At 45.5% G+C, this 16536-nt stretch overlaps 2 protein-coding genes across 3 annotated transcripts; one reads left to right on the top strand and one right to left on the bottom strand.

Moving 5' to 3' along the window:
- Positions 1-299: 299 nt before the first annotated feature.
- On the bottom strand, positions 300-2054 carry LOC123047587 (uncharacterized). Of its 2 annotated transcripts, none has more exons than XM_044471177.1 (3): positions 1906-2054; positions 1197-1783; positions 300-1123 (listed from the first exon to the last, which is right to left on the bottom strand). In XM_044471177.1, the coding sequence occupies exons 2-3, from the start codon at positions 1638-1640 to the stop codon at positions 503-505; spliced, it is 1065 nt and encodes a 354-aa protein (XP_044327112.1). In that variant the 5' UTR covers positions 1641-1783; positions 1906-2054; the 3' UTR covers positions 300-502. The 2 variants fall into 2 exon arrangements, with proteins under 2 accessions (XP_044327112.1, XP_044327111.1); XM_044471176.1 differs by having other exon boundaries at positions 1197-1760.
- Positions 2055-12748: 10694 nt separating this feature from the next.
- Positions 12749-13555, top strand: LOC123047588 (Werner Syndrome-like exonuclease). The gene has a single exon (XM_044471178.1). It carries the CDS (start codon positions 12765-12767, stop codon positions 13464-13466), a length of 702 nt encoding a protein of 233 aa, XP_044327113.1. The 5' UTR covers positions 12749-12764; the 3' UTR covers positions 13467-13555.
- Positions 13556-16536: the final 2981 nt, after the last annotated feature.

Below are 16536 nucleotides of genomic sequence, written 5' to 3'. Positions count from 1 at the left end.
ATGTACTCCCTCCGTTCCGAAATAATTGTCTTTCTAGCCATCTCAAATGGACTACAACATACGGATGTATGTAGATATGTTTTAGAGTGTAGATTCACTCATTTTGCTCCGTATGTAGTCACTTGTTGAAACATCTAGAAAGAAATTATTTCGGAACGGAGGGAGTAGATTAAAATATAACTGCACATCGCACGAGCAAAGTGCACATGGATATTCAACAAGTGCCTCACACCAGAGGCGAAGGCAGGAGTGCCCAAGCCACGATAACGAAAACCATGACTCCAACTACAAGCTGCTCAAAAGGCATAAACGGCAATCCATAAATAAATAGCTACTCCCTCCGTTCAGAATTACTCGTCTCGAAAATGAATGTATCTAGAACTAAAATACACCTAGATGCATCCATTTCTACGACAAGTAATTCCGAACGGAGGGAGTAGATAGAACTTCAGTTCATCAGTTTACATCTCACTGAATTGTGAATTTCCATGCACTGCAGCTGCTACTGGTATGTAATCCGCACTTTAACTTCACCATGGTGGCGTTCTGCATGGTTGGCACTGCAGATTATTTTTTCTTCATACTGGTCACGGTAAAATGTAACATAATCTCGGAAGGCGATGGTACAACCACCATCATCATGATCACAATTAATTGGAACATGCAGGTCGAACTTGAGTATCAGGAGCGGCTCCAAGTATATAGGAACAACTGCACACTTCCGTAACAGTGGAAGTTCACCATCAATGACCTCTGCTTTGTTCTCTTCTCCACGAGAAAAGAGCAAGACACTCCGACCGTTATAGAGTTGATGGTGTGCGGTGATTTCGCCATAAACATAGTAGATGGTGCCCGTCCTAGTGGCATTGGAAGATGTGAAATCAAGGTTGACATACACATTGGCCTGTATAGCCGAGTGCAGCGCCATGAAAGTCAACTCCATTTTGCGATTGCGTGTAAGTGAGATGATGCGGGTCATGACATTATTGCAATCGTATGGGTCGACTGTGAACGAAAAGGATACAGGAACATCACCAATGCTGCCATCATCCTGTAGGATTTTGATTTTAACCCAGAAGGTGTCCATAAGGGCACCGCCTTCTAAGTGGAAGATCAAATTATCCTGCACATGTATTTTATTAGCATCATATAACAACTCAGGAGATATAGAAATAAAAATATCAAATATTGCATACCTTAAAATCAACACTCTGATAATCTTGTTCTTTTTGGGAGGACCAATAGTAAGAATGACCATTGGTCGCAACTAAGGTACCCACGAAGTGGAAGCGGGGACGCACAGCAAACAACTCAACCCGGTCCTGGGAAAAGGAGTAAGCTGCACGTAAATTAACACTGTCTCCATAATAGGCAATACTATGACTTGGTGGTGGCAACTCCCTATCGATATGGTCGTCACTGCTGTTGTAACTGTAGATGCAGATGTCATAGAACCTGTTGCCAACACCATCATCGCCAATGTCTAGGTACCTGCCATCATCGTCATCATCTTCTATACTGCTGCCAAAGCTGTCATCATTGATACCATGGTATCCGTCGCCATAGTTGTTGTCAACCTTTTTGTGATGGCAGTCACCGGAATATTCTTTTTCTGCCGTTCCCGTTTCCGTTCCCTTCATTGTAGCATTGACGGTTTTTCCTCCCTTTTGGGTTTCCTTATCCGGTCCTGGATTAAGAAGTCGTCGAAGAATGCTCCGTGTCCAGTAATGAAAAATTCTAGCAGGCTCAGAGATGCATGCCTGTTTCAGGAGAGGATCCAGTGCTGAATACAATGAAAAAGTCGACACGTTGATATAACCGGGCCAATCAATAATGCTTCAATGGATCTACATAAGCTAGCAGAATCAGAATAAGAAGGGCGGATACAGTCAGAAAGCGTACTACCTGCAGATCGGACAAGATGCTCCTCAAAGATGTCCTTTCGGGCGGCCCTCCGGCGACAACGGCCGGCGCCATATTGCTCACGCCCTAGGCTAGGCTAGGTTGGCGGCAGACCTTCGCTGGTAATGAAACCCTAGATCGAGCAGACGGTGTATGCCTTCCTGATCGACCATTTATACAGGATATTCACAAACCTATGCTGGCTCGTCCTGGGCCCATCTATTTCCGTTTCCATTCTAGGAGTTTAGTCAGCCCGGCCCACTGCTGCTTATATTTCCATCGAGGGAGGTTTTTCTAAGCCCAGATGCGTTGCACCCTCTCATGAACGGTAGTAGTAAATTAGAAGAGAGAAATACCCTCAAAAAATTAGAAGAGAGAAATAGAAAACAAGTTAAAAAACTATTTTTTTGTGAAATCAATATTAGTAAAAATATTTACGTTCTTTCAAAAAAATCATCCACAAAAAATATTCGACTAACTCTATACAGGAAAAACAAAATCAATACTCAAAGTTTTGAGAACTTTCGAGCACTATAATTTCTTTTTTGCGTGGAGCTCCTCGAATGTTATTTGTTCACGAAATTTTGTTAGCACCTACAACATATGAGCATATATTAGATATGAGGTAAATACACTAGAAGTCACACAACTTGCACGCAACGTTCAGTTTAGTGCATAAACTTGTAAAATACATGTTTCTGGTTATCTAACTTGTCATCTCGTTCATATACGGTGCTTCCTACCGTATTCCTACGGCGTGCCAACGTGGCAGGGCCACCATTCGTGGCTGAGGCTGGTTTTTTTGTAAGAAAGGACCCATACATTCTATTTATTTTTACACAAAAAATCCTCAAATAAAATGAAAGAAGCTGCAGCGCATGATGGGATTCAAACCGAGGAGCTAGCACGATCCGTCTAGCATAGAGAGCCACTAGACCAACTAACAGTTGACGCTAAAATGCACAGTAAAAGCTATTTAACACATACTGCATAAATAAAAACAGAAATTAAAACGACAAAAGGGTTTGCTGAAAAGGGAAAGCCCCAGTTTGATACTATGGCATCGTGTACAAGTGCCAACCATCAGGCCACAAAGACACTTAATAACATAAACAAATTTTATCTTGTGTATTGTTTTTTCTATGTAAGATAAATTTGATTTTAGTTTATCAGTGATAAATAGGGATAAAACAAGATAAAAGTGCTATGTATTGTATAGTATAAAAGTTATGTATTCCAATGGCAGCAAGCTATGTTTAATTTTTTTTAACGCAAAGATAGATTTTTTTTGCACATAGTACCTAACTTTAAATGTATATTCCCGCAAAAAATAGTGCAGAATGAATGAATGCAAATTAGTTTGGACAAACCAACAAATTTTTTGGTTCAATTTGATTTTCTAAAATTCTAAAGTCTGGATAAAGGAAATAAAATGTAGAATGAATATACGTAAATTCTTTTGGACAAATCAACGGAATTTTTGGTTGAATTCGGATAATTCTAAATTTAAGTATTTATATAAAAGGAAATACAGTGCACAGTGAATGTACGTATGTTTTTCGGACAAATAAACTCAGTTTATGCTTGAATTTGAATAAATGTAAATTTGAAAATCTAGATAAAAGAACATACAGTGCAGAATGGATGTACCTAAATTCTTCTGGGCAAATCAAATATATTTTTGGTTGAATTCGAAAAAAAGTAAAAAATAAAATCTAGATAAAAGAAAATATAGTGTAGAATGAATGTACGTTAATTTTTTGGACAAATCAACTATTTTGTTTTTGAAATGGAACAATTTTTATTTTAAAATCTTGATCAAAGAAAATATAGAGCATAATGAATGTACCTAGATTCTTTTGGATAAATCAACGACATTGTGTTTTGAATTTGAATAATTTGAAATTTTAAAATCTAGATAAAGAAAAATATAGGTCAAAATGAATGCACATAATTTTTTGTGACAAATCATAAAGACATTCTTTGAATGTGAATATCTAGATAAAAGAAAATATTGTTCAGAATGAATGTTTACAAATTTCTTCCGGACTACGTCCTCGAGGCCGAGGTCTGAACCTTTTTCATATTAGTAGTCCAAGTAACTTCGGTTTTAGTAATGAAAAAATTCAGACAAATCAACAGGAATTTTGTCTGAATACAAATAAATTTAAATTAATAATCTAGATAAGAGAAAATATAGTTCGGAACGTGTACTTTTACACTTGGATATAGTCTCAAATAAACATGAAGTAACATTAGGTTGTTTGTTAGGACACCCACTTTAGTGCAACAGGTCGCCGGTTTGAAGTGGGGTTTCCGTTTTTTCCCGATTTTATTTTTACTTTAGTTCGTATGGTCATGTTATATAAAGCAAATTGTATACATTTAATGTAAAACTTCAGCTGGTTGAGTGGCTGTCTATCCAGGGCGAATCCCAGCAGGTCGTGGGTTCAAATCCCACAAGCGTTCCAACGTTTTCCATTTATTTCAGGATTTTTTACGTCAATAAATAAAATATAAGGGTGCTATCTAAAAAAGTGCTTGCGGATTACCACCATCTCAGCCACTGACAGTGGGCCCTTCATGTGGCACTCATAGGGATACGACTGGATACCATAGAAAGCACCGTATATGAACAAGAGGACCAGTTAGATGACCAGAAACACGTATTTTACAAGTTTATGCACTAAACTGAACGTTGCGTGCAAGTTCTGGGACTTCTAGTGTATTTACCTCATTAGATATCACACAGTGCGGACCAACCTGTGATTGAATGGTTAAAGAGATAGTGGTATCCCCAACCCATCAGGGTTCAAGTCATAGTGCTCGCATTATTTCTGGATTAATTTCAGGATTTCCGGTGATGTGCTTTCAGTGCGAGGAGACGTTCCCGCCAACGTCGAGGCGCCTACGGTGACTTCGTAAATCTCAAGATGATATACCGGCTCATTCTCTCGAAGCTGATCATAGGGGTAGGATGTGCGTGTGTGCTTTCATAAAGGTGAGTGTATGCGCGTACGTATGAGCGCTTGCATCTGTATTGTGTTAAAAAAATTATCACACGGTGCAGAAAAGTCAATTTTTTAATAGTTGTTTCAGATTACTGTACACTCTGGTGTAGCAACAACTTTCTCTTATGTTATACCTCGCTCGTTGCGAACGAGCGTCCCTCGCTGCAAGCGACACACTACTAGGTCATTATAGGATGCGTTTGGTTGCCCACAAAAATTCAATCAGGGCCTGTTGTATGCAGCATCTTTTCGGTGTTGAGCTGTTTAGTTATATGCAAACATTATTGGGTCTGCATAGCACGGTCTTAAAAGCATCGTTTTGACTGCATCGCTAGAAACGCTCAAATCGACCGTTTCCAACGAGCCATGCCCGCGTGATGCACTCGATGGCTCTGGCGAGCAATGGCTGTACGTGATTTGCAGTTATTTTCTTCTATGCGCATCGTTAATCTACTTCATCCCAGCCGCGCCGGAGCCGTGGCCGCGCCGACCGCTGTGCTGGGGCTACCGCCGCATGCGCTCTCGCCGCCACAGCCACCAGAAGAAGCCCCATGGCCACGACCGCCGCGCTCGCACGCCACTGGCCAGAGCTCCCATGGTGGACCCGATTTTGTATCTAGACAGGTGGTAGTTTTTTGCTCTATGTCATGGGAATTTTGTATGTTTGTTTTTGTGTTTTGTTTCAATATACACACAAAAAATTATTTTGCTCTTTAGCATGGCAAATTTACACTGCATGTCATGGCATTTCTGTTATGCTATACAGCATGGCAACTACGTGTGCATTTTTGTTGTTTTTAACGTATGGCAATTTTTTACGCTCTATGGTATGAGAAATTTATACGTTTATTGCATGACAAATTCATAATTTTTAGCATGGTATAATTTTTTGCATGATTTAGAAATTGTACGTTGGGCCTGGCCCGTCTCGCCTTGGCACGAGGCGCTCGTTGGAATCAGGCTGCCCAGCGTCGCGCTGAGGCACGATCCGGCTTAGGCTGAGGGTAGAGTCGCGCTCGGACTGGAATTCTTGGAGGACTCGTTTCCGGAGAGCACAAGGAAACCCCGTCTCCACCATATTACTCCGACGAAACCAGGGCATGGTCGTAGGAACGTGCTCCCACCGTGCAAAGCAAGCACGCACTGAGCTCGTCGACATCGACTCGCCGCGTGCCCTCTCCGCCCATCCCAACTGGTGCGTAGGAAGGATTTCCTTTCCTGTTCCATCATCATTAGTCGCAAAAGATCAACAGAAAATCATGGTTGTGTTTTGCTTTTGTATACTCTGTTGGGATTCTCCTCTTCTGTAATACTATCATCTCATGCATCTAATCCTTCTCTATGGTTATATGGTTAAAAGAAAGTCTCACGTGATGCGACTCGTTATGCATGGCTTGCAGGAGAGACTGGGCCAACCTGACGGACGGGCCAGCGGGCAAGATCGCTGAGCGTCTCCTTGTGGACGATGTCGCCGACTACCTCCGCTTCCGCGCGGTGTGCAGCCAGTGGCGGCGATGCACCGAGTCCCCGCACGTGCACAACTATATGGACAGCCGGTTCCACCCCCGGCGGTGGATCATGCTCCCATGGCGGACCTTAGACGACATCTGGAAGTGCAAGCGCCGCGACTTCCTGAACGTTACGACTGGGGAGCACATCCAGGTGGACCTCCCGGAGCTCCGGCGTCAATTTTTGTTCGGGCCAACCTCCGAGGGCCTCATCATGATGTGCGACAAGCGCACTTACGCCATCCAGCTCCTTAATCCGCTAACCCGGCAGCTCATGGCCCTCCCGAATGCGAGCACACTCTTGTGTTCGCTCAACCGCGAGGATGTCAGTTGGAGCAATAGGCTGGGAAGATTGCGAATGTACGCGGCCGGCCTCGCAGATCACTCAAGTATAGCGCTTGATTTCGATGATTATGGACAAGTGTTAGCGATGTCCAAGCCCAATGTTACGCGATGGAGCCGGTGTGCAATGCCTGGTTCCGATCCCATGATTACAACATTGTCCTTTGCAGGCCGCTTCTATGGCGTCACCAAGAAGGGCGTCATGGTGATGGACCTCACGGCTGCTGGCCAGAGGCCACAATTGGTGGTGGCGGTCGAGATGAATCAAGATCTCTTCCTGTTTCACCGTGGCTTTGTGAACCTTGTCGACAACGACAACGAGCTGATTTTGGTGTGTCGAACGAGAACCAAGATGCCATGGTACAAGGCATACCTGGTGGATCTAGAGGCAGGCAAGACAGTGCCCATGAACGGTCTGCATGGGCGCGCCGTGTTCCTAGGTACTGGCCGCACGCTATCGGTGCCGGCCGGGCTGTCCTCGTCTATCAGTGCTGACACAGTGTACTTGTGCCGCGACGGGGATGAGTCGACTGACTACCAGCCAAGAATTAACGCCTACCACCTACTGGATGGAAACATGGAACATGAATTCCGCGGGGACACCATCGTCGACTATTTATCGTGCTACGTTTGTGGTTCAGAGGATAGCATGGTTCGTGCCGTGCTAGATAGCTGTGCTTCACGAAAGCGAAAGGCCAACCCAAAAGTAATAGGGAATGAATGGCAACTTGTTGTGCTAGATCGTAGTTGTAGCAGTAGATAGGCATCAACCCGATGGATAGACGGCTCTCTCTTCTCCCTCCTTGCTCTGCGATTGTATCTGCTACTCTTTATAATCAGTCTTAGCTAGTACCTTAACCACAGCCATCTCCAAGTAATTGCAAGTTCTCTAAGCATGAAGCATATTTCACAAATGATGCGCAGTCTATAGCTAACATGAGGCTGGTCAAGCTTTTCTGTATCTTTGAGGTAGATCATGTTGATCGTAAGAAGTAATAGCAACAGAAACAAAAATTTAAAAAAGTAATCTTGGACTAGAAGATGTAAGAAGCTGCCCTGTGTTGGTCCAATATAAATAGCTACCCTGTTTGGGACATGGAGTTTCTTAGCTCGGGTGAGCTGGGATGAACAGTAAAATAAAATAAGAATTTTTTTGAGTGCTTGCAAAGTTTTATCTTGGAATCGCATTCGTGGAAATCGTGAAAAGAAATGATGCTCCGAAGATGATAGTTTTGAAAGCATTTTTGGAGAGCTGATTTTATCATTTTTGCCACGACTTTCACAAATATGATATGATGATGAAAATTTGCAAGCGCTCGAAAGATTCATTAATGTCTTCCCCAAAAAGAACTCAGAATATTTTTTCTCATTAATTTTGATTTTACTGTTCATGCCAAGAGCATTTCACCATGAGCTCAGATTAAGATTTTCGCCCTCCTTGATCCAATGTTGACAAAAGAAGAAGGGGTATTCACATCCAAAAACCCAGAATGGATCCAGGTCATTTGGACTTAAAAAGCAAAAACAATATCATTTTCCTTAATATGTATTTTCTAGGAAATATATACATGTACATCAATATCTCTAGCAACATACATATGAATTTTTGTCAGCATATCTTTTCATCCACGATATATGTAAAAAGGACAAATACGATGCTCAAGATAGAGTACCTCTTTTAGCCACGGAATTTAGATTTTTGTGCAGCCTTTGGATTGGCATTATTAAATACTCCCTCTTTTTTGCGATGATTATTAAATACTCCCTCTGTCCCATAATATAAAAGCATTTTGACACCAAAAACGCTCTTATATTATGGGACGGGGGGAGTAACTAGCAAAGTGGTCCCTTTCATTGAAATTGTTAGAAACTTATATTCAAAATGGATAGTGTTTCAGTATTAAATTAACACTTTTATGGATATTCATGTTATCAGACAGGAAAAAATATGGTTCCATGACCACCGAAAATATGACGCGTGCATGTAACATAATTAATTACATTATTTGTGGTAAATGATTGTAATAATATTTCAAGAGTATTGTAGTAATGAACATATGGGCTACCTGTACATGTTATATAATGTTGTTTGTATTATGGAGATGCAAACAGGTTATAAAAAGTAATATTACAAAGTGTAGTGCTATGAATGTATTTTACTTCCCGTGAGTTGAAAATAGGCGGGAAGATAAATATTGTGCAAAGGAAGTCATCCGATAATCTCGGTGATTTGTTGACTAAGTCCTTACCAAATTGTTTATTCTAGAAATATGTTAATGCAATTGGTATGAGATGACTTCGTGATTTGCAAGATTCAGGGGAGTGTATTCCCATATGATAACCTGTTCGAAATCTTCAGGTCTTTTCTATTGCACTCTTTTTCTTTATGAGTTTTTTCTGAATGCTTTCTCATGAAAGGTTTTTAATAAGGCAATAGTAATACCAGCATGGTGATACGTCATTTTATCCTTATTTTCTCACAGGGTTTTTGAAAGGAGTTTTTCATGGCACATTATGTGTATCTTCTCAAAATTTTCCCAAAGGGTTTGCAAGGAGATGATTCCAAGTATGATCAGTCATAGGGACATGTGACGATCAGGGGGAGTGTTAGAATTTAATTAAATTATTATTAAAGGGATAATTATCTCTATACTGCACGTGTAGATACTAACCGCCATGACGGTTTTTCGCATCCCCTTGATCGGCCTCCGCTCAGATTGTATACATATGTAATGTTTGTGGATGGGATAAATGAGTTTGATCGCTTCATTCACTTTGACTTATAGTAAGAGTTATTTTGGTTATTTGTGCATCTGTTAGTGTGTGCTTATACGGATTAAGGACTTTGTATTATTTTATGATTAAAATACAACCATACTTCCTAGCATAAAAAATAACTGTAGAGACCGGCATGCTTCTCGCTTGCCGTCCTAATAAATCCTTCTCACCTGCAATTCCGCCTGCATGCGCAATATGCTCTTGCCGTTGCCGCATGCATTAATCAGGTCTGATTCATTTCCTAGATGTGAAACGGCTAACTAAGCATGCAAGATTGAATTAAGTGCCTCCACAAATTGCTTAAATGTGGTATAATGAATTGGACCTGTCTGTCCCAGAAATTATACATCTTTGAATTATAAATTCAAACTTGTTTCATGGAACAAATTTGAATTATCATGTTGCATGGAAGGAGTGTGAATTTGAATTTCAGAACCATGGCCAAATCCCCAGAAATGGTGTCAGGAAATGAGGGTTACTGAGCGTAGGTTCCGGTAGACCATGGTTCTACTCTACTCAACATTTTTATAAAAATAAATTAGAAGGCCAGAGAGCCAAATCAACAAGACCAAAGGCCACCTAGATTTCCTCCTTAATCATATCAAATATCCTCTGTTAACTACTGTAGAGACCGACATGCTGCTTGCTTGAGGCTGGTCATAGTGGGGAGTAACTTAGACTAGTGTCATGCATATGACACTAGTCTAAGTTACTACCTTCATAATACAAACTAACCTAATAGTAGTATCATTGATAGCTTTATTTATTAGCTCATAGACTCATCTTATCTTGGAAAGCGCTATGTTACAGTAACATATTATGTTACCACCTCTTATTAATTACTTACCACATAAGCAGAATTTTCTCGAAGTGCGCTATGTTACTCCCACTATGACTAGCCTGATGTGATAATAAATCATTCGTTCCCTAAAATTCCGCCGAGGCCTACATGCATGACCAATCTGCTCTAGCAGTTGCCGCAGGCATTGGGGGTCAGTGACACGCATTAATCAGGTTGATTCTCGGCCTACATGCATGACCAATCTGCTCTAGCAGTTGCCGCAGGCATTGGGGGTCAGTGACACGCATTAATCAGGTTGATTCAATTCCTAGATGTGAAACGGCTACCTAGGCATGCAAGATTGAGAGGGTGCTTGGATACGTTTTAGTCCCATGACTAAAAGTAGTGGGACTAAAACTTGCTAGCCTCACCCATGCTTGGATCCAAATACTAAAGAGACTAAAATCAAGTTATTGAGTATTTATTATCTTCCAAACCCTCCAATCCAGAACTCACATGTGTTAAAGGAGAGGAATTAAATGAGGAGAGAGAGGGTTAATACATATTTTAGTAGGTTTCCTATGACTAAAAAATTTTAGCCTCAAGACTAGTCCTAGCCTCTCTTTAGTCAGGAATGCTTGGAGCTTTAGCCTCTAAAAGAGACTATTTTTAATCAGACTAAAAATAGTCCCTTGGATCCAAGCACCCTCTAAATTGTCTCCACAAATTGCTTTCATGTGGTATAATGAATTGGGCATGGCTCTCCCGGAAATTATACACCTTTGAATTATAAATTCATATAAATTCAAACTTGTTCCATGGAGCAAATTTGAAATATGCGTATTGTATGGGAGGAGTTTGAATTTGAATTTGACCTGCTGTCCCGCTCGGATACTTGTCTCATGGAACAAATTTGAATTATACTACACGTTGCATGGAAGGATTTTGAATTTGAATAAGACCTGGTCTCCGGCTGGGCTACTCGTCCCATCCCATGTCTGATATATATGCTTGGTTTGCAATAATTAAAGGGAACTGTTTGTGGCCGGGGCACCGGCCGAACCGTTGCACCGGTCCAATCCACGTGCGCCTCCTCCCAGCCACTCGGCTAACGACACGTAGGATGGGCCCCTGCCCACGTGGGTCTTCTTCCACCTTTTTCTCTTCTCCCTGTCGCTCGTCGCTCGTCTCTCTCTCTTTCTCTGCTCCTTCTCAGGCCCCGCTGCCTTGGTCAATTCGTCGCCCGGAGGCCTCCCAGGCCGCCGCCGCCATGGGAATCAGCCGATCCGGCTGTCCTCGGCCAGATCCGCTTGGTTCCGCGCCACCGGAGCTCTACCTACCTCATCAGACCCGGTCACGCCGGAGCTGCAACCGGCCACGCCGGACCACACCCGCGGCACAAGTTTGCTGGATCGAGGTTACAACCATGGTTATTTTTTGCTACAACCGACGAGCCTCGGTGCTACAACCTGCATCGGTTTTTGCTACAAACAGTCACGGCGAGACGACGGGCGACGGGATTTTTGCTACAACCTTTATTGGTTTTTGCTACTACCAGCGACCTTTTTTGCTACATCAGTGACGGCGGACGACACGGCATAACAAGGAAAAGCTGCAACCGTAGTTAATTTTTGCTACTACCAACGAAGTTTTGTGCTACATCGATCAAGCCGGAGCTGCGACCTCGTGACGGCGGCAATGGCGATTTGCTGCAACCATAATAGGTTTTTGTTACTATCATCGAAGGTTTTTGCTACAACCGCTGCGTCCCTGCGACGATGACGACGGTGTGTTTTTGCTGCAACCGCAGTTGTTTTTTGCTACTACCGGTGAAGTTTTTGCTACATCCGTTCAAACTGCGCTGATTAACTGGCGGCCGTCGTCGATGCAATCCCCTGCAGCCAGCATCCACGGCGAGGGCGGCGGCGGAGCTACAACCATCGCAGTCGAGAGCTGCAGTCGCAGGTAGAGTTGTTGCATGGGTCGAGGCGACGACGAAGACGGCCGGTGATGGTGGGGACCGGCGACGAGGACGGCCGGCGGGGCGGGGGACCGGCGATGAGGAAGGCCGGCGAGGGGTGGGGCTCGGCGACGAGGATGGCCGCAAAAGGGGGCAGGAGGCGCCGCGCCGTGCTCCCCCGAGCGAGTGATGCGGATCTGGCCTGACCACGCGAGGAAGAAGCTGTTGGGGCGTTTTTTTTTAACCAGATCCAAAGGCTGCGTGGCTCACATCCAACGGCTGAGGCTGGACCGGCCGAACGATTCGGCCGGCGCACCGGCGCCTATCGGTGCCCATAATTAAATTACTAAATACCAAATAGATGTCTCGTTCGCTTGGTGATCTCTTCCTCTGTTTGCGCATCATCTCTTCCCAGCCAACTCCCCGTAGCTAGCTAGCTTGAGGGACCGCTGTCGCTCGTCCAAGGTCCAACACAGATCGCAATGGGCACCGAGACGTTCGTCACCGACGTGGCCTTCGAGGACGACGTGATCAGCACCACCGTCACGTCCTCCGGCGACGCCGTGGTGGCCTGGCTGCGCAGGATCCGCCACGCCTACCGGTGGGTGTACCACAAGCTCATCGTGGGGCTGGACGTGGAGTGGCGCCCCAGCTTCTGCCGCGTGCACAACCGCGTCGCGCTCCTGCAGCTCTGCGTCGGCCGCCGCTGCCTCATCTTCCCGCTCCTCCACGCGGACTACGTTCCGCGGGCCCTGGAGAGCTTCCTAGCCGACCGGGACTTCCGCTTCGTCGGCGTGGGCGTGCAGGACGACGCCAACCGCCTCAGCAACGACCACGGCCTCGTGGTCAACAACACCGTCGACCTGCGCGGCCTCGCGGCTGACGGGATGGGCAGGCCGTGGCTCCGCCAGGCCGGGCTCAAGGACATCATGGGCGCCGTCATGGGGGCCAACCTGAAGAAGCCGCAGCGTGTGAGGACGGGAGCATGGGACGCCCACCGCTTCTCCCATGAGCAGATCAAGTACGCCTGCATCGACGCGTTCGTCTCCTTTGAGGTGGGCCGGAAGCTCCTCACCGGTGACTACTCCTGCTCCTCCTCCTCTGATGATGATGAGGAAGAGGAGGAGGAAGAAGATGACTCCTACTCCTCTGATGAGTATGGCTCCTCTGAGGAGGACTACTGAGGTGACCGATGGCCGTCATCCCGTGTTCTGCACAGGGAATTCTACCAGCTCCAAGCAAGTACTAGTGCATGCGTTTAGACTTCGTTGCTGCTCGTTGATCTCGTAACGTTGCTCGTTTATTAGGAGTTTACTACCTGTCATGGTGATGATGATGACTAGTAGCTTCTTGTGGCTAGATCTAGCTTGGTGCAATGGCAACTTGTGCTACTTGTGAATTATTATTATTCTCCTCCTCTATATATGCATTTTCTCAGTGGAGTAGTACCATTCTTGCGATGAACATGTCTGAGGACAGTCGGGATGGCCGTCCCGAGTCCTTGCTGCAAACAATATCTAAGCTAAATAGCTAATTAGGTAGTGCGTTAAGGTTGTTTAGTAATAGGTGTTTATCGATTTGTGTTGAAGAATCAGCCAGACATCGGTGATGATGATGAGTTGGCGACTGCTTTCTTCTAAAGAGGTGATGGCCATGGCAACTCCTTCGGCTAGAGCCTTAATTTTGTTACAAATGTCCACCAGGGTTAGCTTTGATCTTGACGGTTGGTCGACTACATCATCTCTGAAAGTGCAAGGGGACTAAACACACCCATTATCATGTCAAGTCTCGCTAAGAAAGATTTGCGATATGGGTCGAGGAGCAACAGACCATTATCAGCAGCAGGGTAGTTTCTCAGTCCATTTAGCATAAGCGCTCTAATTGCGGTGCAGAAAGCTACGTACCTATTAGGACCTAGGTCTAGCAGTAGGTGTAGGCATTAGGTCCCTTACAGCAGAGGAGCGAAAGACAGGTCACTAGCTGTGAAACACGGTCAAAACGGTGCTTGTTGTACTTGGCTGCTCACTATTCTTGCAGGGTGTTGTCGTGTCATGCACAATGAACTGACTTCTCAGGGAGTCGTTTCTTCGTACGCCGGATGACAAAAGTTCTACCCACGGCAGTCCGTGTAAAAAAATGGAATAGCTGGAATTCACAAATCCGGCACGTCCGCAGCGTGTCCGTTTGGATCGGTGCAAAAAATGAAGGCCCAATGCACCGACCCAAACCCAAATTATGTCCTCTTCGCGTCCGTGCCGACGCATTTGCGGCCCAAATTTACGGCCGAAATGTGTCGGCGCGGAAGCGAAGCGGATGCCACTCGCATCTTCTCGGTGTCCGCCGTGTCCCCCTCTGGCGGTCGCGCAACTACCCAGCTGCCTGTTTGGTCAGCTTAAATTATTACGACCGCCAACCTTGGGCCCACGTGTCAGCGACGACGTCCTTTTTTAAGCTGACCATGCGGGGGTTGTCATCATCCGGTTCCACCGTCCCCATCTCGCTCCCCCATTGGCGGCAACCCTAGCCACCCTAGTCAAGCCAAATGGACCTCTTCTCGAGATGCTCGAGCGCGATGCCGAGGAGGAGCAGCGTGAGGCCGAGGAGGAAGCGCGCCAGGCCCAGGCAGCAGCGGCACATCACCAACCCGACATCAACGCCCTCTGGAACACAACGTTCCCCTGGGTCGGCCCTGCGCCGACAGTCATCGACCTCACCGACCCCGACGACGACGAGGAGGACGCCTAGCGCGGCGTGCCGCCTCGTAGTTAGCTTTTTTCATGTTTAGATGTGGACGCGTGGACTATCGCCGGCCTTCGTGGCTGGCTTTAATGTTTACTTAATGTTTGTTCAAATTTTCAAAATGGTTGCATTTTAATTTTTTTCACGCGCCGACAAAATAGGTCGGGCCAGCATTGGGCGCATGCGTCGATCCAAACGTGGAAGCGGACGTTGATGTCTGCCGGACCGACCCAAACACACAAAAAGCAAACACATCCGCCGTCCGTTTGGGTCGGCGCGTTGGAGTTGCTCTTATATTCATATTACACATGCAAGCGTTGACCTATTCTATGTAATCAAATGACAGATAACAAAAATCAACTGCAAAGGAACACGAGATTGACTGCAATTAAAAACGATATAAACATTGAGGAGGAGAGGGGGTGGAATCACCACTTTCTCGCCGGGCCTTTGCCCTTCCGGTCGCCTGCGTAGTTGTAGGCGTCCATGGCTGGTGGAGGGTCTTGGCCATCGGATGAGGAGGTTCAGATGTCGCTGTCGTCGGAGTCGGAGTCGGAAAGGACGATAAGCCCCTTCATTCGACGGACCATGCCGTCCTGCTCCCGCTTCAACCTTGCCACCCGAGCCTTCAAAGCCACTGCCTCCTTCGCCTCGCGCTCCGACTGCTCAATAGCAAGCCGGAGCGCCTTAACGTTCTTTCGTCGGAGCCGGCGAGCATCCATCTCTGTCGTCGTGAGGGAGCGGCGGTACACCCATGCGAGGAGACGCACGTCCTCGTCGGGGTCCGGCTCCGTCCAGCAGCGGCGACGTACGGACTGCTCCGCCGTGTTCCTCCCCCGTTCACGCTGCCTCTCGCTGCGCGCGGCGCGCCCCTCCGACTCCGGAGTGCGCGTGCGGGCCGAAGGCACGATGATGATGTCCTGGAATAGGGGGTACTAACCTAGTCGGCCCATGCTCCTCGCATTGGGCTGATGGACCCTCATTCTTCTCAAGATGGACTCCAGAAGCTGCATGACGGGGCGTAATCAGGACTGCATCTGTCGAAGACTTGTTGTATACTCCAAGACTTCTCCTGCCGCCTTCACACCAAGATACCGACCTTGTAACCCTAGATACCTTGTCTGGCGTGTATATAAGACATAGGGTTTTGCTTCTATAAGCGCTAGGTAGTTAGCATGCACTTGTTATTCTTGTGAATTAAGATAAAAAGAGACCGCCCATGCCAATGAACATGAAAGAAGGACTGGACGGCTTGAATGAACATTAGAAAGATAAATTACAAACTCTAAAGTAATGGACTAGCAAGACTAACTTGAAGAATTAGCTTGCTACCAGATCCCTTTGCTTTGCACTTGCTATTCTTGTGAAATAAGATAAAACAGACTGACATGCCAATGCCAACGAACATGGAAGGACTGGACCGCTTGAATGAACATTACAAAGACAAATTACAAACTTTAGAGCAATTGATTAGTTCGGCTGACTTGGAAAAAGCGAGTACTCAATGCCACTTAA

Source organism: Triticum aestivum, chromosome 2B (assembly GCF_018294505.1).
Source record: "Triticum aestivum cultivar Chinese Spring chromosome 2B, IWGSC CS RefSeq v2.1, whole genome shotgun sequence".
NCBI classification, from domain to species: domain Eukaryota; kingdom Viridiplantae; phylum Streptophyta; class Magnoliopsida; order Poales; family Poaceae; genus Triticum; species Triticum aestivum.
The sequence above is the reverse complement of the archived record's forward strand: the minus strand, read 5'-3'. Positions and strand labels throughout refer to the sequence as shown.